This window comes from Nelumbo lutea, chromosome 3, assembly GCF_056320005.1.
Source record: "Nelumbo lutea isolate HS-2025 chromosome 3, American lotus-T2T, whole genome shotgun sequence".
Classification (NCBI taxonomy): domain Eukaryota; kingdom Viridiplantae; phylum Streptophyta; class Magnoliopsida; order Proteales; family Nelumbonaceae; genus Nelumbo; species Nelumbo lutea.
In genome coordinates, this window is record NC_142686.1 from 62,964,732 (window position 1) to 62,991,110 (window position 26,379).

The following is a 26,379-nucleotide window of genomic DNA, read 5'->3' on the forward strand; positions in this document are numbered from 1 at the left end:
CAAAATATATATTTAAAACAATTAGTTTTTTATGCAAAACTATTTTTTTTTTCAATATATATTTAAATTTATACAAAACTTAATTAAATATTGTACCATTGTATTTTATTTGTATTGGTTTTATATTTTTAGTTTTTATCATAAATAACAATTTTTTTTCAAATTTCAAACAAAATACAAATAAAATATATCAACATTTAACATATAGGGTAGGGACTAATTAATAATTAAAAAATATAGGATCAGTTCGATTCAGTTTGGATGAAAACCAAAATCAAACCGAATTATCGGTTTATTTTTTCATACGAACCGAAACCATTCAATAATTTTGAAAAACCGACCAACTCGGATCAGGTCGAACCGGTTTGATCGATTTGGACGATTTAACATCTAATGTGAACACGCCTACTTGGTGATATACTGATAATGGTATAATAACAACCAAATTTTAATAACCAACGGACTGGATTGAACCAACCGACCTGATAAGGACTGTTACAGCCGCACCGTCCCACATAGATAAAACATTCTGAAAGCGGGGTCCACAAACCGAAACGAATCGCTCATAAAATGCTTGTGGTGCTACCACATTTCCTCCAGGGTTCACGTAGCATTAAATAAACAGAGACACGTGCTGTTTGTGTTTGGGTATTACCCATTTATTATGGTGGAGCCGTGGATGGGAGGCAATAACTGTCGAACCCTCCCCAGTTCTACTCGTAATCTGTGTCAAATCATGATACAATCATATCAGCTCCGTATAAGTGGGTTCCACAAACCAGTCTGACGTGCTATATTATGATTGGCACAGTATACTCCAGTTCCCTTAGAAGATTGGAACTGCCATGCCTGTCATATGAACCTGATCACTCTACAGTTCTGAAGTCTTAAGAGCCTAGTCAGAGGAAATCAAACTCCTCTATTACCTTCAAGTGGAGTTTTAATCCTGGATCTACCTCTCTGGTAGTCTCTTCTTAATTCAATAATCTGAGCATGGTATGTCTTCCATTTATTATTCTCCCATTGTAGTTCATTCTTTCTTTGATGTTGTTTGTTCTTTGTCCATTATAACATATGGTGGGACTTCTAGTGGAATGTTGATTCTTGAATGCTCTTTAGGTTAAGTTGAGGGATGCTTTAATCAATTATGGTAAAATTCAAATGATGGTTGTCCCATGTGGAATTGTGGACTGCTTATGGTTCATGGATAGAGATGATTTTACTGTGCTTTTTCTGTTTTTGCAGTATTCTGTTCTGATCTGATAGTGTCTTGAGTATTTGTGATGAATGGAATATATCGAATTCTGAATATTGATGGAAGCATTGTTCTGACTTCTATGTTCAATGGAGTAGAGGCTGTTAAAAAGAAGACATGTGACATGTTTTCATTTTGTTCTGTTTAACCCTAGAATAGAGGTTTTGGGGTTACATGGAAGAAACATAAAATTTTCTCTAAATTTCAATGAACTTAGCTTCCATTTTGTTTATTTAGAATCTCTTCTGTCATTTTGATGGGAAATCAAAACTAACCCATCCAAGTACTTGGTAAAGATAAGCTGAAGTTTGATGGATGGGATGAGCTTTTCAATTTCTATCCTGTTTCTCCACCACCTTCTCTTATAAATTACTTTATTATTTGAGGCATCTAGAAAAATTCTGAAAATCCATAAACATTCCTGATGGGTGTTCTTTTTTTTTTTCCCCTAGTTTTCAAGGTTTTTACGCTCCTGAGGTCTGGCTGTTTTCTAAGTGTAAAGACCTGAACTTATAAAGGAAAATAAGTATGAAGTTCAGAAAGGAGTTTTCAGAACAAATGGTAACCGAGTGGCAAGAAGCTTATGTGGACTACAATGGTCTCAGGAGATTACTAAAAGAGATCATGCATTTCGAGCAGAAGAAGCCTGCAACACACCCTGAAGGCTCACAGAACAGGATTCACAGGGCCTTCAGTAGACTAACGTATAGAGCTAGCAACCTCAAGAGCTCCCAAGGGGATGTTGAAAATCAAGAGATAGATGCCGATGATGTGCAGAGAGATGATTCAAAAAGATACTACGAAACCAGATTTCTCATGCCAGAAGATGCAAGTGAGCATGAGATTATGTTCTTCAGGAAACTTAATGATGAATTCAACAAGGTCAACATGTTTTACAAGGATAAAGTAAAGGAGGTGATGGATGAAGCATCTTTGCTCCATAAGCAGATGGATGCATTAATTGCCTTGAGGATAAAGGTGAAAAATCCAGATTCCAGTGACTCTAATACAATAAAACATTTTAAATCAGATGTTTCTGCAATGGAGTTGTCAAAAGTTTCAATGCCATACAGTGACAGAAAACCAGGTATGCACTATTGATTATGGAAAGAATAGGTTTTAGATCCACCCATTCATCAATATATATATATATATATATATATATATATATATATATATATATATATATATATATATATATATATATATATATATATATATATATATATATTTTTTATATATATATAACAGATAGGAGAATTAGATAAAGGAAAATTTAGATAATCCAGGCGCTACTTGACATATCATAGTAACTAGGCATATCATAAAGATAATGTCCAATCTTATTATTCCAGTCTCTCCAATCAATATTTCCTGTTTAGAACATACTCTATGACCAATGTTATTTTAATCAGATTCTTCAAACCAGATGAAAAGGTTCTCTTCTAGAAATCAAGATCATTATATTTGACTATCCAAAAAGATCCCACTGATGGAGAAGAGGATCACCAACTTGTGCCAGGTTTTGTTCTAATAGATCCCCTAGGCTTGCTCTTTTGGGTATGATAATGCTAAGACTATTCAATGCGTATATACCTTAAGAAATATAAATAAAATTAATAACAATAATTTAAAGTACTTCTGCAGTTAAAGAGGTTAATGATCCAAGAACTTCACTCCAATTATACAGATGAAAAGTTTTACCAAGAAAATGCCAACGTTTTTTAACTAACTGTCTAACCCTTTTATATTTTATTCCAAGGTAGAAAGACTGATTTATCCTTAGGTTTCTCTAAGTGTGCAGAAAGAGAGCCAGTGGATTTAATACATGAGGAGATGAAAAGTAGAGGTCAGATGGAAGAACATACAGAAGATGCATGCAATAAGAAATTGAACACTGGTAACTATGGACCTACACCAGAAATCCTCAGGCGTATAAAGATTAAAAACACTCGTGAAACTCCGCTTTCAACCATTAAAGGCATACTCAAAGATTCTGAAGAGGAGGAGTTGAGTTACAAAAAGGAGGAGTTGAGGCAAGTTGAAGAAAGACTGAAAATTGCATTTATTGAATTCTACCAAAAGCTTCTTCTTCTAAAGCGCTTCAGGTAAGAAACAATAAATGGATCTCCCAGATCTTTATTCTGGAAAGTTGACAATATGTATTTAAATTAACATGGATCTATTTCTTTGCTCATGTATGAACCAGCTATATGAACTTATTAGCATTCTCCAAGATCATCAAGAAACATGACAAGGTTAGTATTAATCTTTTAAACATCCTAAGTTGCAGTTAAATTTACCCAATAATTTCCTTAATATGGATTAGGGGCAAAACTAGCAAGTTTCTTTATTTCCTTAATGTAGAGAACATTGATGTGGGCCCCACAGCTGTGGTCCCACTCTGTCCGTAGGGTAGAATGTATCTAGTCACAGCTGTGGTCAATTTGTTATTCTGTTATTCCTAGTTGTTATTTATTTTTTCAGTTTTATATTGTTTGTTATGTGTTAGCAGTTATGATGTAAACACCACCAAGGGCAGATATGTCCTTTCATGTAACTAGCATAACATATATATATATATATATTAAATTAAAGTGGCGGTGGCAGAAATTGACATTCTGTTCTTCTCCTCAAAATCTGTGTTCTACTGCTCTCTCATCACTCTTTCTTCTACTTCTTCACTTTCTCTTCTCATCAAATCTGAAACTTCTTAGTGATCAAGACTGATAGCAGTCTTGAACACCTACATGGTATCAGATCCTTAGGGTTTCTCATGTGAGCCTAATACCAGTCGACCACATGATAATCTCCTAGGACTAGAAGCTGAAAAGGAGGAGTTCACAGACTGATTCTTGGAGATCGCCAGAGGTTCTAGCAACTATTGGAAACTTGCTAGGGTTGCAGAGTGTTGGTGGTCAGGAAGGATCAGAGTGAAAGAATGGTAGGATCCATCTAATGGACGCCATAAAGGTTGCGGAATGGGTGGGCGAATTTCAAAAAATTTCCTACCTTCTCCCAACTGGGAATCATATTCCCTAAGTTTAGAATACAATATTCAAGGATCCTACTTGAACCATAATCAAACCAGATCTGTACCAAAAGATAAATGGGAGGAATATACCTGATCCGGAGAAGCAGTATCTCCCAAAGTTGGTGTTCACGCCCAAAGAATGCTCCAAGATCCGTTCTTGCTGAAGATGACACAGCTGTGGATGGAACAGAACCAGCAGGGTGCGTCCTACACACTGGATCCTTCACAAGAATCCTCTGGAAACACTAAACACTAAATCCTTTTAGTCTTTGTTGCAAGACTGATGTCAAGAACAGATTTCTTGACTTTCTTTTTCTGCAAAGATCTAATCTTGCAAAAACAGATGGCGGTGGCAGGAGGAGAACTCTAAAGGCGAAAAGGCTGAACTGCCTTTTTCTTTTTCTGGAGTATGAATGAGATCCTATCTCAATTCGCAGGAGATATCCTATATCTCTTCAAGGTGGTTCGAAATCTGATATTTCTCTTTCTTGGTTAGGGTTTCTCCTCCTTTCTTCTTGATTAAGAATCCTCTTAATTAGGAGTTATCCCAATCCAAATCAGTATTTGGATAGGGGATAATCTTAATCCTATCTGCAGATAAAGTTAGCTTACTCCTGATCTTATCAGGAGGTTACCAGATTCAAATCTAATTTGAATTTGGTCTCCAAGAGTGGATAAGGCTAAAGGCCCAATCCTTTTACTAAGATTAATCTCAGATTCGCCCTAAGGATGGGTGATCATATCAGCCCACCTCGAAATGGGCTTCTAGCCCATTAAGTGTTCAGTGTCTAATTACTTTCCAATCTGCTGCCCAGTTGGGCTTCTTTGTATGGCATGGGACCCAAGCATTGATCTACACACCAGCCACATGGGTTCGGCCCAGCCTTTAATACAAGGCCCAGCCGAATTCACTGAAAAACTCAATGAACCCCTTGAGTCCATCATATGGACCCTATGGGCCCAACACTTACATTAAGTGGTCCCTGGGCCAAGCCATCTTATAAAAACCCAGGGACTGTGGGCAGGTGCAAGATTAGCCCATCAGGTGTTATCCTCAATGGTCTTACACTTAACCTCTCAGCCCTTAATGATCAAGCACTGCCCGACAAGAGAGGACCTCTCCCTCGGCTGCAAGGAACAGTGCCGCACTCTCCTCTCACATGGATCCCGGGAATTAAAACCATTTGCAAACAATTCGAAACCGTATATATATATATATATATATATATTAATTTTGCAAAACAAAATTTCAACGATTGAAATCAACTGCCGGCAGTTTGGTTTCCATCAGAGAGAGTGCATTCCCGATCATTACCCTTTGTCCGACAAAGTGGCTGATTCTGTCACTATGATCACCCACTCAGATGAATTCTCAAACTGCCCCAACATACCCAGGTTTTGATCCCCGCTAAGGATCTCACTGATTGGCATATCAAAGGCAGCCTGATCCAACACTTAGTGAAGTGTCATAATCGAGTCTAGGGGTCAGGTGTAACTTTCCAGTTTTGCCCATCTATGTCCAAGGTCCAGGGCAATACTGGAAATCTGGTCCGGTTCAAGGATTCAAGTAATCCCATACTGCATGTGCCTTGGGTCTTACCCTGGTGGCTGAGACAGGCCATCCCAACACTTGGTGGCACACCAGTATCAGCCTTGGTAGGATAAATCTCCCCAGACTTATCCAACGGCTGTGAACATTTAAAACTAACACGAGTCTCTATAAATGTCCAGTTTTAGGGTTGTACACAGAATTAAACCAAACAACATGAATCAAACATGCACTTTATTTATTTCCACTAAATAACAAAAGTACATAAAATCAGATTGAAACTAAGGGCATACAAAAACTGTCTAACACAGAGAAGACTAGGGTTTGGGTAACCCTAGAAGGCAGCGAACATTTTTTCCTTGTAAGTTGTTTACTTCCTAAGATAAGTTCTATCAGAGAAGATAGGTTGGACCTATCTAGAGGGGAAGGCCGAACCATCCTAGGTTTTTCTCTCTTCGATGCACTAGGGTTTTACAACAAACCCTGGATCGAACTGTGTTTCTCTCTACTCTAGGGTTTGAAAGTGATCTTGCGGCAAGCCCTAGTGTTGGACTGAACACTGTGATCTACCTGGAGCTTCCCTTAAGTTTATTGGTAGGGCTGATCAGATTCTAGGGTTTCTTATTAACCCTACTGCAAGCCTATCTATACGGTTCTGTTTGGGTTGTGCAACCGAATTGCTAAATTAAGGAATGATTAAACCCTACTGCAAGCATATCACATTTTTTAAGCTATTCTCAGAGTCCTAAGGGGTTAGAGCTCTACGGACAGCTACTGTTGTGTTGGCTAGTTGGTTTCAGATCAGAATTATCTCAGTTTTGTGCACATACACTGAGAATACAGACCAGGCCTATACTGTTTGATTGAGATTGGTAGTTCAAGTGCTGTTTTGAGACTTGACAGAAATGGAGTTTAAAAATCAGGCAGAAGGCAGCCTTGGGAACATCAGTTATGGTAATGTTTCTGAGATGGGTGGTCAGATTACGACCGTAAAGTTTGATGGATCAAACTATTTGGAATGGGCCCAATCATCCATGATGGCTATTGGTGGAAGAGGTAAATTAGGGTACCTCTTGGGAGACATGAAAGAACCTCTCAAGGGAGACCCGACATATACCAAGTGGATGCAAGAAAATTACTTGGTTATGACATGGCTGTGTAATTCTATGCAGCCTCATATTAGCCGGAATTATTTGTGGGCTAAGACATCTAAGGAGATATGGGATGTTATGAAAGAAGAGAGACCGGTTTCAGTATATTTCTCTACCTTGCAGTCCCTATGGCGTGAGATTGATCACTTAGAGACTCTTGAGTGGGAGATTCCCAGAGATGCATAGATATATAGAAAGCAGGTTGAGACAAACCGGGTATTTGAGTTTCTGGCAGGCTTAAATTCAGATTATGATATTATTCAGCAACAGATTTTGACTAGAGACAGTGTGACTCTCTCTCAGGCATACTCATTTGTACACAGTGAAGAGACTAGAAGGAAGGTTATGATGCAACCTCAGCCACCCACACCAGCCTTTGTAGCGGTTACACCCAAATTAGGGGGTGATTCAGAGAAAGACAAGAGGAAGGAAGACAAGAAGGATGTTGTATGTGAACATTGTAAGAAGCCCAAACATACAAAAGAGACATGTTGGAAACTGCATCCTCACTTGGTTCCTGCAAAGTTGAGAAACAAGAAGGGCACTGCTCATATTGCCGTGAACACTGCTGATTCAGCATCCTCATCTGGCACAAAAGGAACATCTTTGGAAACCTTAGTTGCAGTTCGGGCTGCCCTAATACAGCTAGAAAAGGAAGTTGGAAATTCAGCTCAGCTACTGCAGCCTCAATCAGCCCCTGCCACATCTGCCTTCGCCCATTCAAGTACTCGAGCTTCAGCCTATCATGCCTCAGCTCCAGGTACTACTGAACCTTGTTGGGTAATAGACTCAGGTGCATCTGATCACATGACTAGTTTGCCTTCATTGTTTACTACTTACCATTTGTCTTCTGGTAGGGATAAGGTATCTATTGCTGATGGCTCCCTAGTTCCTATTTCTGGGAAGGGTGACATCAAGCTTTCAGATACTATCTCCCTGTCATTTGTCTTGCATGTTCCTAAGCTTGATATTAACCTTCTTTCAGTCAGTAGTATTACCAACCATATGAACTGCTCAATAACCTTCTTCCCTGACTGATGTGTTTTTCAGGACTTGGAGATGCAGAAGGTGATTGGAACTGGCCGTGAGGCGAATGGGATCTATCTGCTCGGGGAGCGGTTGTGTCAGGGAGAGTCAGTTGAGAAGATGTCTTTTGTTTCTCAGAGTGTGAGTCTGGTTATGCATTGGCATAACCGGTTAGGTCATTTGTCTTTTCGATCTTTATAGAGTTTGTTTCCTGCTTTATTTGAGTCTATTGAGTTGCCTCAGTTATAGTGTGAAAGTTATGAGTTTGCTAAGCATTGTAGAAAGCCTTATTTATTGAGCAATAAAAGGAGTGATAATTCTTTTGATATTGTGCATACTGACATTTGGAGGCCTTATCATATCCTTTCCATGAGTGGGTACTGATATTTTTTGTTATTTGTTGATGACCATACCCTTTTTTCTTGGGTTTATCTCATGCGTTCACGAGATGAGGTACCTTCCCTGACCCAAAATTTTCACCAAATGATCCTAACCCAGTTTGATGCCAAGATCAAAGTTCTCAGATCTAATAACGCAAAGGAATACTTTGCTAAATCATTGACATCTTATCTTCTTCATCATGGGGTTATCCACCAGAGCTCTTGCCCTCATACACCTCAGCAGAATGGGGTTGCCGAAAGGAAGAATAAGCACATTTTGGAAGTGGCTAGAAGCCTCATGTTTACTTCCAATGTTCCTATTCGCTTATGGGGTGATGCTATCCTCATGGCGGTATATCTTATTAATCGGGTTCCTTCCAGGGTCCTTGATATGCGATCTCCTTTTTCCCTCCTACATCCACGTGAGGACTTGTTTTCTATTCCTCTTAAGACATTCGGTTGTACTTGCTTTGTTCAGCTTCTCGGACCCCATCACTCCAAGTTCGAACCCAAAGCCTCCAAATGCATCTTTCTTGGTTATGCACAAACTCAAAAGGGTTATTGCTGCTATGATCCTGTCTCTGGGAGGAAGTTTGTCTCCATGGATGTCACTTTCTTTGAGGGGACACCCTATTATCCTCGGGTTTCCCCTCAGGGGGAGAGTAGTGAAAGTGGGGGTTTGAGGTCTTGTCTTCAGGGGGAGAGCAGTGAGAGTGGGGCAGTTCCTTTACCTATTCCATTGGGTGATGAGAGCTGCAATGGTGAGGGTAGTCAGAGGGATCAGGAGTTGAGGGAGAGCTACAGTGGTGAGGGTGGTTAGTGGGATCAGGAGTTGCGGGTTTATCACAGGCGGTGCAGGCAGGTTGATCATGATCATCAGCAGTCCAGGCCAGCTCCAATCTCATCTGCAGCTCCAGGTCCAGATACTGCAGTCCCAGAGCCCACAGAGACTTCTCCTATAGATGATCTTGACCTTCCGATTGCAGTCCGTAAAGGGAAACAACATTGTACTACATCCACAACCCACTGTATTTCCCATTTTTTATCCTATGATCGCCTATCTCCTACCTACAGGTCCTACCTTAGTTCCATTTCCAATGTCCCTATTCCAAGAACAGTGCAATAAGCCCTATCCGTCCCTGAATGGAAATATGCAATGCAAGTTGAGATGGATGCCCTGTTGAAAAACAACACCTGGGAGGTGGTTGATTTGCCCAAAGGAAAGAAACCAGTGGGATGCAGATGGATATTTACGGTGAAGCATAATGCAAATGGATCTATTGAGAGGTATACAGCTCGGTTAGTTGCAAGAGGGTTTACACAGACTTATGGCATAGATTACATGGAGACCATTGCACCGGTAGCCAAGATGACTACTATTCGAGTCCTATTGTCCCTTGCAGCAAGTCACACTTGGCCTTTATACCAAATGGACGCGAAAAATGCCTTTCTGAATGGAGATCTGCAGGAAGAAGTTTACATGCGTTTGCCTCCTGGATTCTATGATGCAGAAATAGGTAAGAAGTTCTGCTGGCTCAACAAGGCTCTGTATGGTTTGAAACAGTCACCTAGGGCTTGGTTCGATAGATTCAGACTAGCTCTTGTGAAGTTTGGTTATGTACAGGCTCAGTCAGATCATACCCTATTCATCAAGAGGGTGGAGTCCTCTTTGTCACTACTAGCAGTATATGTTGATGATATTGTGGTCACAAGGAATGATAGCCATGAGATTGAGTCTCTTAAACAGCTTCTTCATCAAGAATTTGAGGTGAAGGACCTTGGTATACTCCGGTATTTTTTGAGTATTGAGGTTGCTAGATCCAAACAGGGGTTTTTTATTTCTCAGAGAAAGTATGTCCTAGACCTATTGGCAGAAACTGGAAAATTAGGTGTCAAGCCTGCAGATACACCAATTGAACAGAACCACAGGATTAGTGCCGAGAGTGGGGAGCTTCTTGAAGACAAAGTTATGTTCCAGCAATTGGTAGGAAAGCTCCTATATCTCTGCCTCACTCGGCCAGATATTACTTATGCTGTTAGTGTTGTCAGTCAGTACATGCATTTTCCTAGAACCACACATCTTCTTGCGGCAGAAAGAATCTTAGCCTACTTGAAGAGATGCCCAGGTAGGAGTATACTATTCAAGAACAACAATCACATGAAGGTGGAGGTCTATACGGATGCTGATTGGGTTGGGAGTGTTGATGATAGAAGGTCTACCTCAGGATATTGTGCCCTTGTGGGAGGAAATCTTGTCTCCTAGAGAAGTAAGAAACAAAGTGTTGTCTCCCGGTCAAGTGCTGAAGTAGAATACAGGTCCATGGCCAACAGAGTGGCTGAAATCCTATGGCTAAGATCTCTACTTGAGGAGTTGGGTATTGAGTATGAGAAGCCTCTGATGCTGTATTGTGATAATCAAGTCGCCATTAATATAGCACATAATCTAGTACAGCATGACAGAACCAAACACATTGAAGTTGACCGCCACTTTGTACCAGAGAGGGTCTCATCTCAAGAAGTATGCCTCCCTTACATCACATCCAGTATGCAACTAGCAGACATCCTCACTAAAGCCGTATCAAGAAAGAAGCTAGAAGCAGATCTATCCAAGTTGGGAATGATGAACATATACTCCCAACTTGAGGGGGAGTGTAGAGAACATTGATGTCGGCCCCACAGCTGTGGTCCCACTCTGTCCGTAGGGTAGAATGTATCTAGTCACAGCTGTGGTCCCACTCTGTCCGTAGGGTAGAATGTATCTAGTCACAGCTGTGGTCAATTTGTTATTCTGTTATTCCTAGTTGCTGTTTATTTTTTCAGTTTTATATTGTTTGTTATGTGTTAGCAGTTATGATGTAAACACCACCAAGGGCAGATATGTCCTTTCATGTAACTAGCATAACATATATATATTAAATTAAAGTGGCGGCGGCAGAAGTTGACATTCTGTTCTCCTCAAAATCTGTGTTCTACTGCTCTCTCATCACTCTTTCTTCTACTTCTTCTTCACTTTCTCTTCTCATCGAATCTGAAACTTCTTAGTGATCAAGACTGATAGCAGTCTTGAACACCTACACTTAATACCCTTCTAATAGGGCCATTACCTAATAATGATCCCAGCTATCTGGGTTCTTGGAAGGGATAGACGGACTGAATACAGATCTTACCAGTTACCATTGGCATTTTTCTGCACAGAATTGCTGCTTTCAGACTCAAACTCTATTCTCATGCTTGTCATCCTGAGATTTTACCATTTCACCAAGCAATGGCATCTTGTCTAGTGCCCTTCTGTTGCCTTTAGTGAATTACTAATTTTGCGTATTTCTTATCTCCTCATTAATGTAGATCACATCAAGGAATGCATCAAGGCCATACTTAGAAACTCTCGACAACTCTTGCATTGGCAGCTCAGATGAGGTTCGTTTAATATATTCATTATCTAGTTAATAACTTCTTGCATGATGCTGTATATACTGTTTAATAGTGGTAATTGCAATCCCTCTTCTTCAATTATCATTACGCATTCAATTTCAAATCGTGTTTCTCTTGGTTTTATGTGCATTCCATATTTTACTGTTACATAAAGTTCTGTCATGAACTAAGTAGCATAATTTTCTATTTTACTCAGTCATATGATAAGATGGCATGCAAACAATAGGTGACTTGACTTGTATCGTCATAGGTTCTTGCTCTCTTGGAGAGGGTGGAAGGTACCTTCATCAAATACTTCTCAAACTCAAACCCAAGAAAAGGATTGAAGTCCTTGAGACCAAAAGCAAGGAGAGAAAAGCATAAGATAACATTTTTTTCAGGTAAATAATACTACCAATCTCCTCCTTCCCCAGTTGGTGATCAATAATATGGTCTGAGGCATGAAATAAATCTGCCTTGGAATTGAAAGAATTACCAGTGTAAATGTTAAGTAAAATCTGAACAGATCCTTGTTTCCTTTTCAAAATGAACAATATAACTTCTATTAACCCTTTATTGAAAACTTCTTTTGCATTTCCTTTCTAAAGTGTCTTGGAGGACTAAAAAAATAGGGAAAAACTTTCTTGAACTCTTAGTGTTATTCTAGTAAATCATTAATTTATTCATAATTATTTTCAGGATTCTTATCCGGTTGCACACTTGCCCTCGTAGTGGCTCTTTGTTTGATTATACATTCTAGAAATCTAATCGATAGAAAGGAAGAAGGTTCTTTGTACATGGAAAATATGTTTCCACTTTACAGGCAAGAAGGACTTTATTGAATATTCTTCTTATTAATTATTTATTCATCTAATTCTCAGGCATCTAGAGACCATGTTAAACGGAGGTTTAAATTCTGACTTTATCCTTTAATGAGGTCATTTTAAGCTTTCAATAAATATAAATGTTTCTTGTATTTAGTTCTAAATTGCCTTTCTCTTACTAATAGAAACTCTTCCAAGCTTTTACTATGGTCCAATTGAAAAATTATTTCAGAATCCCTTGCAGCTTATTTGCCTTCATCGTCCTGCATATGCTCTTGTATGCTGCCAACATATATTTCTGGAGGCGTTACCGAGTCAACTATCGATTTATATTTGATTTCAAGCAAGGAACAGAGTTGGGTCACCGAGAAGTATTCCTGCTCAGTGCAGGTCTTGCAGTACTATCACTGGCTACTGCCATTGCAAATTTGGACATGGACATGGACTCAAAAACCCAAAATTACAAGGAACTTACAGAACTTGTTCCTTTGGGATTACTTGTTGTAAGATTCTGGACCTTATCAAAATTTTCTCTACTAATATATAAATCATGTAAATCTAATTTACATTAGCTGCTACATAACAGGGATCATTATACTCTTCATTTTAGGGAACACGGTTCCTTCATTCAGTGTAAGAGGTGATAATATTTTCCTTATATGTCTAATTACCTTCCTTTTCAGGTTCTACTTGCTATAATGTTCTGTCCTTTCAACATCATATATCGTTCAAGTCGCTTCTTCTTAATCAAATGCATATTTCACTGTATTTGTGCTCCACTATACAAGGTATTGGGACTTAAAGTATTTGCAATATGAAGTCAGATGAGGTAGTATTTCTTCTTATTTTTCTTTCTCCACAGGTTACCCTCCCTGACCATTTCATGGCAGACCAGCTAACTAGCCAGGTTCTATAATTTTGTCCATACTTTATTTGCGCATAGTAGATAATATTCCACCTCCTTTGGATTTTTCCTTTATTTCTTTTTGATAGTTTTCCTTACTTATCTTAAGATTGGTGCTTACTATTATCCCATCTCAGATCCAAGCAATTAGGAGCATTGAGTTCTATATCTGCTACTATGGTTGGGGAGACTTCTCCAGAAGACAGAACAAATGCCACAGTCGAAAGATCTATAACTTTTTTTATTTCATTGTAGCAGTTATCCCATATTGGTCCCGCTTCTTGCAGGTATTTCTTGTTTTATTTGAGTGCTTGTGTTCTCCCCTTGTATCATGATGCTTGGTCCTTAGTATAATCTGGTTCTTTTGTAGTGCCTACGGCGGTTGTTTGAAGAAAAACATGCAGTACATGGGTACAATGGCCTGAGATACTTCATTACACTTGTTGCAATGGTCTTGAGGACAGCTTATGAACTGAAGAAGGGTATAAATTGGAGGGTGATGGCTGCCATAAGTTATGCCATTGCAACATCCTTGAATACGTATTGGGATATTGTTATGGACTGGGGGCTTCTGCGGTGGCGTTCAAAGAACCGTTGGTTAAGAGACAAGCTTCTTGTCCCATACAAAAGTGTCTACTTCATAGCCATGGTAAAAAAAAAGTGACTTAATCAGGCAAAAGTGGTGCCTTTTTTGTCCATTCACTACATTCATAAAATTTCTCATTGCAGGCTATCAATATCTTGCTGAGATTTGCCTGGATGCAACAGGTTTTTGAATTTCAAATTCTTAATCTGCATCACAGAGCTGTAGTGGCAATAGTTAACTGCCTAGAGATCCTTCGTCGTGGAAATTGGAATTTCTTCTGGTATTCTCTGTTTCCTTCTTTCTCCCCCTTTAATAGTCTTAATAGTAATAGTGAAGTGTTTGTTATTATCAGTTTTCTTCTGTATGGTAATCGCCCACTTCGCCTAAGCCACAGTTATCAAAATTTTAAGATTTACTATAGATTCACATTTCAAATTGTGAATTTCAATGGTTTTGATTCAAGTCTTATGTCCAAATCCTTTTATGAAAAAAAAAATCTTATGACCACTATTAGAATCGTATAATTAGATTTATGATTTATATGATTCATGCCATCTGAATCAACTCAATTGAGACCATGTTCTCTATTTTCTTCTATTTTCTAGGCTACCCTCATTTTACAATTCTTACTAGAAATTTATGTTAATTAAGACCTTTTCAGAGACTTTATCAAGTTTTTTTTTTTTATCATATATAGGTCAAAAATTAATGTGGATGAGTTCATTTTCAATTCAAGCTTGATTATATCATCTTATGCAAGCTTCTAGTGTATGAGTGGTAAATTCTATTGTGTTAAGTTTAAATATGGTAGATATGGATTAAAAATAGGGTAATATATTCAGTTTTTGGCATATCTATTTTAAATTGCTAACAAATTTATGAAAAAGAAAAATAATATTTGAATTTACTATAAGATTCATGATTCAATTTGATTCAACATTATCTACAATTTACAATGTGATTATAATTTTTAGATCTTGGGCTAGTCCCCATGGCAAGATCAATGAATAATGTTTGCTGTTATTGTTGTTGCCACTGCTTTTGTTGTTTTTATTCTTGTTGTTATTTCTATGATGATAATGATTATGATTTTGTTTGTTATCATTAGTTTTCCTTCTATGGAGTAAAATTGCCACTTAGACCAGGCCCCCATCCCAAGCCTAATAAATAATGCTGTTGTTATTGCTGCTGCTATTTCTGTTGTTATTGTTGTTATTTCTTATGATGATGATGGCGGTGATATTTGTTTGGAACTTAACACAACAAAGATCTTGTTTAGCCAAGCATGGGCTTCTATAGTGTTATCAAATGGTCTTAGTTGGTACTGCCTAAACCCTACTTCTTGTTAATTATTATCTGATTATGCCCATGGTATTGATTAACCAGGTTGGAAAATGAGCACTTGAATAATGTGGGCAAGTATCGTGCATTCAAATCAGTCCCACTCCCTTTCAATTACTATGATGAGGATCAGGGCAAGGATGACTAGGAATGAATAGAACCTTATGGCTAACAAAAACCAAAGACAGTAAGATATAGTTTTGTTTCAATTTCCCTTTCAGGTCATGTGTTATAGTTGATAGGTACAATGAATGTCTAGACATATATCTGAGGTTTAATGGAATTTTACTTTGATGATATTTTCTTTAGGCTCAGTTTGGAAGGAGTATAAATACAAATACATACAAAATAATACAGAACACAAGGTTTTGCGCTCTACACATTTGTATTTGTACTCCTTCCAAATGGAGCCTTAGGCTTAGTTTGGAAAGAGTGCTAATACAAATATGTACAGTGAAAATACATATAAAATAATACAAAATACACGGTTTTGTACTCTACATATTTGTCTTTGTACTCCTTCCAAACTGAGCCTTATTAAAATTATCAAATCACAAGTTTTTATCCTCTGTTGTTTGTGCAGCCATGAACTCATAATACCACTTATTGTGCAGAAATACTTTTGCAGGTTTAATGGCACTAAGAGTAAATATGAAAACCAATAAAAATCATGTCAATATGAAAACAAGACTTATGTGGTTTGTCAAGATATATATATATATATATATATATATAGCATCTACAAAATCCATCATAACCACGGTTACAATGAGAGATCAAACACAAAAATTACCTTCCCAAGAACAATGTTTTCTCCCCAAAAATGCATTCCTATGATACCGAGCATATTGGTGTCATACCAAATACTGCATGGATACTTCTAGATGTAATTTATAGCTGGAACACTTGCAAAATATGTAAAGTGGAGTGTTTTTACAAATTATACTATAAAAATGTCTGCACATGCTAGAAATTTAATTAAATTTAAGTTATGGCCTTTAGCTTCAAAATTGGATATAAATGCATGATGTAAGTGTTTTGCATGGGATACCCATTGTTTGCTGATTTGCTAGAGAATAAGAGAAAGAAGTGAAGAGAAGAGAGGAGAAGAATGAACGAGCAACAAAAGTGTTCTCTGCTGGCCCTAGAACTTGATTTATGAAAGAAGTGAAGAGAAGAGAGGAGAAGAATGAACGAGCAACAAAAGTGTTCTCTGCTGGCCCTAGAACTTAATTTATGTTAACATTTGAATATTGCAAATGGGCTAGAATGATCTTGATTAGTGACGGGACACCTAGACTAGTCCAGGCCCAATAATTATAGGCCCACAACAGTGAAAGGAGCTGAAATATAAATAAGACAAATAGGCCCACTAACACAACCACTCGTTACAACACTACCCATCAAGCTAATCATACATGTTAGTCATGTTTAGCTTGCCAAGTAGACCAAGAAACTTCGTAGAAGGAAGGCATTTTGTTAAAATATCAGCAATCTGCATCTTTGGAGGTATGAAGGAATAAAAAGCTCACCCAAGACAATTCTTTCTCTCGCAAAACGTCGATCAATATCAATGTGTGTAGTCTATAATGTTGTACCGGGTTATTAGCAATATTGATGATTGCAGCCTTGTTGTCATAGTACAACTTGAGAGGACTATCAATCTTCATTTCCAATTCACCTAAGAATGTTCTAATCCACAATAGTTTTGCAATACCATGAACCATAGCCATATATTCAACTTTTACACTCGATCTAACAACCATATTTTTCTTTTTACTTCTCCAAGTAACCAAATTCCCCCCAACAAATGTGAAATATCCAGAAGTAGCCTTCCTATTTCCAATCGATCCAGCCTAGTCAACATTAGTATATGCTTCTATTACAAATTTCTTGTCTCTTGAACAAAGTTCCCTTCCCTAGACAAGTCTTTAAATACTCAAGAATCCTTTCAACTACCTTCATGTGGAGAATCTTGGGAGCATGCATAAATTGGCCAAGAATATATATATATATATACAGCCTAGTCAACATTAGTATATGCTTCTATTACAAATTTCTTGTCTCTTGAACAAAGTTCCCTTCCCTAGACAAGTCTTTAAATACTCAAGAATCCTTTCAACTACCTTCATGTGGAGAATCTTGGGAGCATGCATAAATTGGCCAAGAATATATATATATACACACACACACACTTTATTGTGACATTGCAACTTCAATCCTAAGGAAGAATCCTAGATGGCCTAGATCTTTAATCTCAAATTCAAATTCCAAGAACTCCAATCCTTTTACCTCTTCCACAAAGACTATAAGAGTTGTAAGCAATATTCAGATAACCAAATCAGGCATAGAAGCGATGAGTGGAGAGGTTTACAGATTAAGGTTCAACTCGGGTATTGATGGCAAATTCCGTGATGATGTGGCATATATATATGGGTCATATAAATATTATATATAATATAATTTACATTTAATATACTCAAATATGGTGTATTGATGGCAAATTCCTTAAGTTTTAATGGAAATAACTACGGCTCAAGTCTCTTAACTTACATTTTCTTTAAAATACATGAATAATAAAGCAATATGTACAAGAATCATTAATTAACATAAGTTAAGAAGTAGATAAATGATAATTAAGCAATGCAATATATGAAAATAAGAGGTCATAGGTTTGAATCTAGTTAAACACATTTTGAAATTTCTATGAGTTAAAGACCGAGGTGGTTTCATGAAACCAGGACTGGTTCATTCGTTTTCTAGTTAAACTGGATGGCCAACTGGTTTTCATCGGTTTTTAACAAAAGCGATTATTGGGGTATGACCGAACCGGCCAAGGTCCCAGGTTATAGTTCAATCGGGCCAATCGGCTGGTTCGGTCAGGTTTTCTAAACACTAGTTGTAAGCATATCACCCTATTTCCTTATGAACAAAGTATAATTAGCACCACTCTGAATGTATTCCACTCTCTTCATAACCCCACAAGGCTTCTCATCTTAAAGGGGTTAGTTGTGTACTTAGTGGGGATTTCCCACATTTTCAATTAATACAATCTTTACTTTGTATACATGTATTAATGTTTTTTCCTGTCAAGTTCAAGTTGAGTTAGGTTGCCCAAAGTCTCAACCCTAACCCAACCCAAATTTGAGTATGGTTCATATCTTTCAACCCTAACCAACAATTGATTAGAGTTTAGTATTCCAGCATTTGGTTCTTGTGGTCGGAGAGAAATTGTAGAATCTTTGAAAATAGAGGATTTAAGGAGGAGTTGATTAGAAAAGAAGTGGGAACGGGGAAAAGCAGGGTCATGGATTTTTATCGATTAAATGCTTCAAAACTCGTCTATGTGGAAATTTTAGAAAGCCATAGCTTGTTCAGGGGATAGGGTGTGTAGTTGGTTGTCTATTTTTGTGGGTTCTATGGGCTTAGGTGTGATAATCCCTTGTTGTATGGGTGGTAGAACCCTAGCTCGTGTAGTATGCTTGATGTTTCTGTCATTATCAATAAAATTTTACATACCTTCAAAAAAGTCAACCCTAACCCTAACCTGAACTTCAACCCAATTTTTTTGGGTTTGGTTCAGGCTATCCTAACCTAGTTGCACTCATATAAATAGTGTAACTACAAGAGCAAACACCCAATTATTGATTCAGCAATCAATAGATAGGACAATGAGGGAAAACAAGGGTTTTTACCTAAACCTCGGGTCTATATAGAATCTGTGAGCAAGGTTCAAAGTATTGATACGATAAGCCTCATAATGAGGGTTTCAATAAACCTGTTTAAAGGTGTTTTTAGGAAACCCTTTATTTTATTTATTAAATAATATAAAAATATCTATAAAAATGAAATTTTGAAAAAAAAAACATGCAGGGTTTAAAGTTCTGATACCCCCCTACTGATACATTTGAATGTATTGATACTTTTAACCATGTGTACAAGTTGTATGACTTCTATTTCAACCACCACAAAAATAATTTGCATTCCCTACAACCCACTTAACCTCCTATAGTGAATACACTAGTAACCATAACAAAATATAAACCCTTTACATAATGTAAAAGCAAATCCTTAGAACAAATTATTTAATTAGTAAACAAAAGAAGCCCTTAATGATACTTATAAAACATTGTTAGTAGAAATTACAAAACTCCAATTTGATTTGTAACCTGTGAAAGAAAGGTAAGGGAAAAGAGAATTCTGCAGAGAGAGGAAGAGGAGAAAAATAGAAAAGAATGAGAGAAAGCCAAAAACTAATTTGGCTGCCCCTTTCATTAACTTATATACTCAACCAAAAAAATACTACAATGACAAATATACCCTTGGTTAGTCGGCTAATACTAAAAACACATAAAAGACACTCTTAATAAAACATAAACTAATGGGCCTTCGGCCCAATAACTCTAACTAAGCATTATGAACAAGAATATGTGTTGCCCAATCTCAACACTCCCCCTCAAGGTGGGAATAGATGTTACATTCCCAATTTGCATAGATTATGTTCAAGCTTGTTTCTTGCAACACCTTTTGTGAGAACATCAATTAGCTATAGGTTAGATGCAACATATGGTAGACACACTTATCTGGATGTCACCCTTTCCCTTATAAAGTGTTTATCCACTTATATATGCTTTGTGTCCTATTATATTGAACTAGGTTATGGGCAATGTTTATTGTTGCTTGATTTATCATAGTACATCATCATAGGTTCTTTTACCTCTAGTCCAATCTCTCCTAATATGGATCGGACCCAAAGGAACTTGAAACACCATGTGTAAAGGTGGAAAACAGGTCGTGCCGTGCTCCCCTGGGATAACTTGGGGGGTCGGCCCGGCACGGCCCAAGCCCGTGTGAGCCTATGTCATGCCACGGGCTAGGTCGTGGACCGGTCCAAATCTATTTATTTAAAAAAATGAAAAAACTTAAAATTTTAATTTTATATGATTTTTGATGCATACAATTGCTTATATACACAATGATTAAATAAATTAGTATAATAAAATTGAAAACAATTATTTATTTTATTAATATATTATATTTTATTTATTATTATATAATTATAATTTATATAATATAGATATTATATTATATCTTTATATATAAATATATATAAACTATATAAATAATATATATGGGCCATGCTAGGCCGGGCCGTGGGCGGCACAACCCGTTTGGGCATGCTGTGTCGGCCTGGCTGGTGGACCTATAACCCCAGGCCCAACACGACCCAAACCATCATGTCGGATTTGGCATAGTTCGCGTGCCATCGGGCGGGGCCGGTCCAAAGTCGGGTTGGGCTATGCTGGGCCATGGGCGGCATGACCCGATTTACACCTATAACCATGTGCCATAACTCTATATTCAGTTTTTACACTTGACCTTTTTACAACTGATTGTTTCTTACTCTTCTTGAGTCCAGATTGCCTCCAACAAGAGTGCACACTCCTAATGTAGTTCTCCTATCATTTAGGCATCCTGCCTAGTCAGGATTCATGTAAGCTTCTAATCTTAAATGTCCATGGTTAGCAAATAGTATGCCTCTGCTTGGGTGTCCTTTCAAATAGGCAAGTATCCTGTTAATAATCTCCCAGTGTTGAAGTATTGATTTACCATACTAACTACATAGGGAATATCCAGTCGTGTCATACACAAGTATAGCAACCATCCCACCAATCTCGATACCTTCCAACATCCTTCATTAGCTCACCATATAAAGCATTAATTATGTGATTTTGATTAATAGGTGTATCTATTGGTTTTGCTCCAAGTTTTCCTATCTCCTATAGTAGATCCAAAACATACTTCCTCTATGAAATGAAGATTCTATGCTTAGACCTTACCACCTCAATGCTAAGAAAATACTTTAGCTACCCAAGGTATTTAATCTCAAACTCCTTGTGTAAGTTTTTCTTCAAGGCATCAACTTCATTCAGAACATTTCTTGTGACTACAATATCATCCACACACACTAGTAGCGTAGGCACCAATGATCCCCTTCTCTTCACAAACATGGTATGATCATATAGAGTTTGATTATATCCAAATACAGTTAATGCACTCCTAAACCTATCAAATCAAGTTTTGGGTGATTGTTTCAAACCATATAGACTTCTTTAACCTACATACCCTTCATTTGGTTACATCATTGTAAAATCCAGCTAGAAGGTCCATGTACATTTCCTACAAATCTCTATTAAGAAATGTATTCTTCACATCAAGTTGGCCAAGAGTAGGTAGCTGCTAGGGATAAGAGAATCCGAATTGAATTCATCTTGGCACTGATGCAAAAGTCTCCAGGTAGTCTACCCCATAAGTCTGAGTGTACCCTTTTGCAACCAACCTTGCCATGTACCTTTCTATACTTCCATCTGCCATGTACTTCACTGTATAAATCCATCTACATTCAGTTGTCTCCTTGACATCAGGTAAATCCACCAACTCCCATGTCTGATTTTTAATTAGTGCTTCCATTTCCTCCTACATTGTTGTCTTCCACTCAGGTTGGGAGAAAGCCTCACTAACACTCCTAGGTATAGAAATAGAGTCAAGGGAAAAAAGAAAGGCCTGGTAGAAGGGAGATAACCTACTGTAGGAAATGTGATTTCAAATGCATTGGGTTGTACACTTTCTCTTTCCCTTTCAGAGTGCAAGGAAGGTGTAGGTCATATATAATGGTGTTAGGAATAGTGGTAATAGTATCAATAGGAACTGAACTATCAGAGGGAGCAGGAGGCATACCTGGGTCTGTGTCAGTTAAACTTGGAATCTCCGATGAACTGACTGATAGGGAGTGATGTGGGTTCCTTTGCTATGGAATTAACCTCCCTGTGCTATCGTAGGTGTTATCATGTAAAATACTAAGAGGTAGTGGGTGGAGTAGGTGGGTTAGATGCTAGAGTGGACAACGGAGCTAGAGCAAGAAGTGGTATAGAATGCTCACTTCCTTCCCCAAAACACTCCCCCTGAGTAGAACCCCTGAGAAAAAAGGTGTGGACTCAAAAAAGGTAACATCCATAGTAACATACCGACTTCCTAAGACTGGATTATAACAACAATACCCCTTCTAATTTCCTACATACTCAAGAAAACACACTTCTTCACCTTAGGGTCCAACTATGAGTAGTGAGGGCCAAGAATATAGATAAAGCATACACATCCAAACACCCTTAAAGGAACATGGAACATCTCTCCCTCAAGAAAAAGAATGCTAAATGGAGTACTGCATCCAAGAACATGAGAGGGGTACCAAATTAATCAAGAAACTACTGTAAAGACTAAATCACCCCAAAAACAAACTGGACTACAAAGCTCACCATCATACTTCTTGCTACTTCCACAATGTTTTTTCTTCCTTTCTGCTACACCATTCTGTTGTTGAGTGTATGTACAACTGCTCTAGTGGACTACTCCATGCTCCAACAAATATGATGCCAAGTTTTTATCAAAGTATTTCTTGGCATTGTCTTATCTAAACACTTTCACTCGATCCCTAAACTACACCAATACCATCTAATGGAATTGTTGTACCAAAAAGAGTTCCTCATCACAGGATCTCATCAAATATATCCAGGAGTATCAAGAATAATCAACCACAAAAAAATAAAAATATCGATAGCCACCCATAAAAGAAATATGATATGATCCCCACGCATGAGTATCACAAAATATCAAAAATGGAAAAAAATCTTTTATTGCTTGCTTTAAATGAATGGCTATAATGCTTTCTAAGTTGACAACCCTCATACTCTAAGCTGGACAAATTGACAGACTCGAAAAACTTTGGAAATAAAAAACGCAAAGAAGCAAAAGATAAATGCCTTAATCAATTATGCCAAAGCATAATCTGACCTACCGGCTATAGCTCATTATCCTTGCTAACATGATGACTCTGATGACTAGAAAGCACATCAAGAAGATAGATTTCATTCACCTCACAACTACTCCCAATCGTCTTCTTTGATTCCAAATCCTGTAGAACACAATGATCAAGAGAAAAAAAAATCACTGAATAATTCAAATTCTTTGTCAAACTATTAATAGATAAAAGATTAGTGCTCAGTCTAGGGAAATGAAGTACAGAAGGCAGGGTAGTGGTATCAGTTATCTTGATAGGCCATTTCCCAGCAATGAAAACATGTAATCCAACAGATATGGAAACTCTATCTCTACCATAGCAAAGGTGATATGAGCAGAAGATAGTGGAAACATTGGCCATATGTTCTGAGGCTCTTAAGTCTATAATTCAGGGAGGTCTCCCCTTATTTGTAGTGGATACATAATTTGTAGTGGCATGTGAACTACTTGTATGTGCAAACGAGGTAGAATGACTACCTCTTGATCCACTTGCACCTTGTCCACCTGATGGTGAGCTGGAACTGGTTGTATCCCTTTGACTCAAAAACTACACATATCTCTCTAACTCAGCCCTAACTACAGTTGCTGCAGCAAACTCTAGAGAAGTTGTAGTAGGTGGTCCCTATAAATCACCAATCATTGTCATATTAACATTTCCCTTATTGTTTCTAAGACAATTCGGTATAAGGTGTGGGTAAAGTTTCTAACAAGTATCTCTAGTATGCTTAGGTTTTTTATAGTAATCACATTCCTCGATTCATTTTCACCCTTGTCCCCACTTGACTTAGGCTTTATTGTGCTAACCATATATGACTACTCAAGGCCTAGGTTCTTCGTCATCACATTCCTCCTACTCTTCTCTCCAGACACAAAAGCATATGCCTGAGAGAGAGTTACACTATTTCGGAAAGAATATATTGTCGTGCAATGTTATACTCAGGGTTAAGTCCTATTGATAATTTTGTAGTTTGATGCTCTAAGGGCATCATTACTAGGTTATTTCCAACCTTTGAATAGTCAAAATGTATCCTTTCCTAGTTGAATTCAATATTGTGACCCTGAGGTTCGCTATGCAAATTCTATGAAAAACTGGGAAAGTTTCATGTGTGGAAATGCAGTTTTTGGGAAGTTGGTGTGAAGTCAAGCTGAGAGAAGGGGTGTTTTTGTGAAAAGCTGAGCACAAGAGGGTGCCTCCTATCTGCTAAACCCAGAATGACGCCCCTCCTACTATATTAGATTCTCCTCTCTCATTACCAAACCCTAGGGTGCCTTCTAACTCATTCTTTTCATCCTTACTAAACCCTAGCTGCCCCTATCTGCTAAATCCTCACCTTCCATCCCTTCTAATCTCCACCATCTATTCTAAGGCACTCCCTTCTAAATCCTCACCTTTAACCATTAAATCTCAGCCCTACATAATATTGGGTGCCCTCTCCTTTTCTTTTCAGCGTTACGATCACCTTAGAACAATCCTAACCCTCCATTTTAAACCCTAGGGTGCCTAGATTTCTGCAAAAACCCAACTGCTGCGCCTCTCTTTCTCTCTATTCCCAGCTTTATTAACCCTTTTCTATAAAAAGGATCCCAAGGGCCCTAGAGAAGGGGTTGGTCAATTTACCCAATTCAAAAGGCTAAGGTTTTTTGAGGAGTTCATGGGTTGTAGAAGGGAAGGATGCCCAGATCTTGTCAAGGGGGGTTCCTGCAAGCAATCCAACCAATCTGTAGCTACCGCTACTAGATCTGATCAACCATCCTTTTATTTTCTTTCATGTTATTTTTATTTCAGCAATCTTTTAGATTTAATTTCTGTTCGTTTGTGTGTTTTGTAGATCCGAATTCGTCCAGTTCAAGACTAAGGTGTTTCAAGGGGTTCAAGGGTTGAAAAAGGGAAAGACGCCCAAATCTTGTCAAGAGGGGTTCCTGTAAGCTGTTCGGCCAATTTGCAGCTACTGCCACTGGATCTGAATTTTGGATCACTTTTATTTATTTCTTTTGTTGCTTTCAATGCTCTTTTAATTTCTGAATTTTAATTATTGTCTTGTTTAATTCCAAACCTTTAATTTCAGCATTAATAAATTTTATTTTCTTATTTTCTACAATTCCCAAATCCATTTTCTTTTTATTTGTCCAAAACAAAGAGAAATAATAATTTTCCCTTGCTTCTTTGTGGGTTCGACCCCTTCCTCACCACGTACTATGTTGTTTAAGGTTACGTGAGGATTGGAAAAGTTTATAAATCTCTAAACTGAAGTTCCGAAGTGGTTAACGACACGCTTCCGCCAACACCAAGTTTTTGGCATCGTTGTTGGGGAAGCAATAGAGAAAAAATTTTATTTGCTTTGTCTGAATTTGTTTCATTATTTTTAGATTTTTGTTTGATTACTTGATTTATAATCTTATTTTAATTCTTGTTTCTCTTTGATTTTGTAGGACGTAATAGCGAAAGGTGGCGTATTGGAGAATTGCCGAACTATGGAAGAAAAGAGAAGAGAAGAATTAATTGGATTGCTTTTTAGGTGTAGTCGTCCCATTTTATTTTTTATTTTTTATTTTTATTTTCGAACTCTTATTTTGGTAGAATAGTGATTTTCGAATTTTTAATTAATTCTTTTTCTAGATCCTATTTATTTTTATTATTATTTTTCTTTTGTTTTATTTCTGGGTCTATTTTTTTTCCTTTATTTTAGTTTCTTGTTCGAATTTTTGTTTTATTAGGTTTGTTTTTTATTTTTAGATAAAAATTTCACTTCATTTATTTTATTTTATTTTATTTTTTGCAGCATAATCTTCTTTTTTATTTTCTGTTTAATCCTTTGAGTAACAACTTTTCTTGTTAGAATTTATTTTTGTAGTTGTTAATTTTTTTTAGTATAATTTATCCTTTTATTTATTTTTTATTGTTGTAATTATTTGTTGTTTTGTTTGATTGCCCTTTAATTAGTTATTTAATTGAATAATTAATTGGAAATTGGAAATTATTCAAAATTTTGAATTTGAGTTTAAATTTCAAAATTTGAATTTAAATTTAAATTTAAATTTGAATATGAATTTGAAATTTAAATTT

At 37.3% G+C, this 26,379-nt stretch overlaps 1 protein-coding gene across 7 annotated transcripts; it reads left to right on the top strand.

Moving 5' to 3' along the window:
- The first annotated feature begins 664 nt into the window (after positions 1-664).
- Positions 665-25,838, top strand: LOC148865305 (phosphate transporter PHO1 homolog 10-like). Of its 7 annotated transcripts, XR_016109340.1 has the most exons (16): positions 665-996; positions 1,708-2,342; positions 3,042-3,363; positions 3,465-3,513; positions 11,741-11,812; positions 12,078-12,207; positions 12,506-12,629; positions 12,875-13,133; positions 13,314-13,418; positions 13,493-13,537; positions 13,672-13,821; positions 13,905-14,183; positions 14,264-14,400; positions 15,507-15,648; positions 25,145-25,237; positions 25,746-25,838. XR_016109340.1 is itself a non-coding variant. In XM_088975511.1 (15 exons), the coding sequence occupies exons 2-14, from the start codon at positions 1,784-1,786 to the stop codon at positions 15,607-15,609; spliced, it is 2,334 nt and encodes a 777-aa protein (XP_088831637.1). In that variant the 5' UTR covers positions 665-996; positions 1,708-1,783; the 3' UTR covers positions 15,610-15,648; positions 25,145-25,361. The 7 variants fall into 7 exon arrangements, 6 of the variants coding, with proteins under 6 accessions (XP_088831637.1, XP_088831638.1, XP_088831636.1 ...); XM_088975511.1 differs by lacking the exon at positions 25,746-25,838 and having other exon boundaries at positions 25,145-25,361; XM_088975512.1 differs by lacking the exons at positions 25,145-25,237; positions 25,746-25,838 and adding an exon at positions 16,535-16,887.
- The last annotated feature ends 541 nt before the right edge of the window (positions 25,839-26,379 follow it).

Bases quoted from the DNA above. Each gene is read 5' to 3' on its own strand.
- LOC148865305 (XM_088975511.1), top strand. From the start codon at position 1,784: ATGAAGTTCAGAAAGGAGTTTTCAGAACAAATGGTAACCGAGTGGCAA. The intron at 2,343-3,041 runs GTATGCACTATT...ATTTATCCTTAG, and splicing joins ATACAGTGACAGAAAACCAG to GTTTCTCTAAGTGTGCAGAA. The intron at 13,419-13,492 runs GTATTGGGACTT...CTTTCTCCACAG, and splicing joins TTTGTGCTCCACTATACAAG to GTTACCCTCCCTGACCATTT.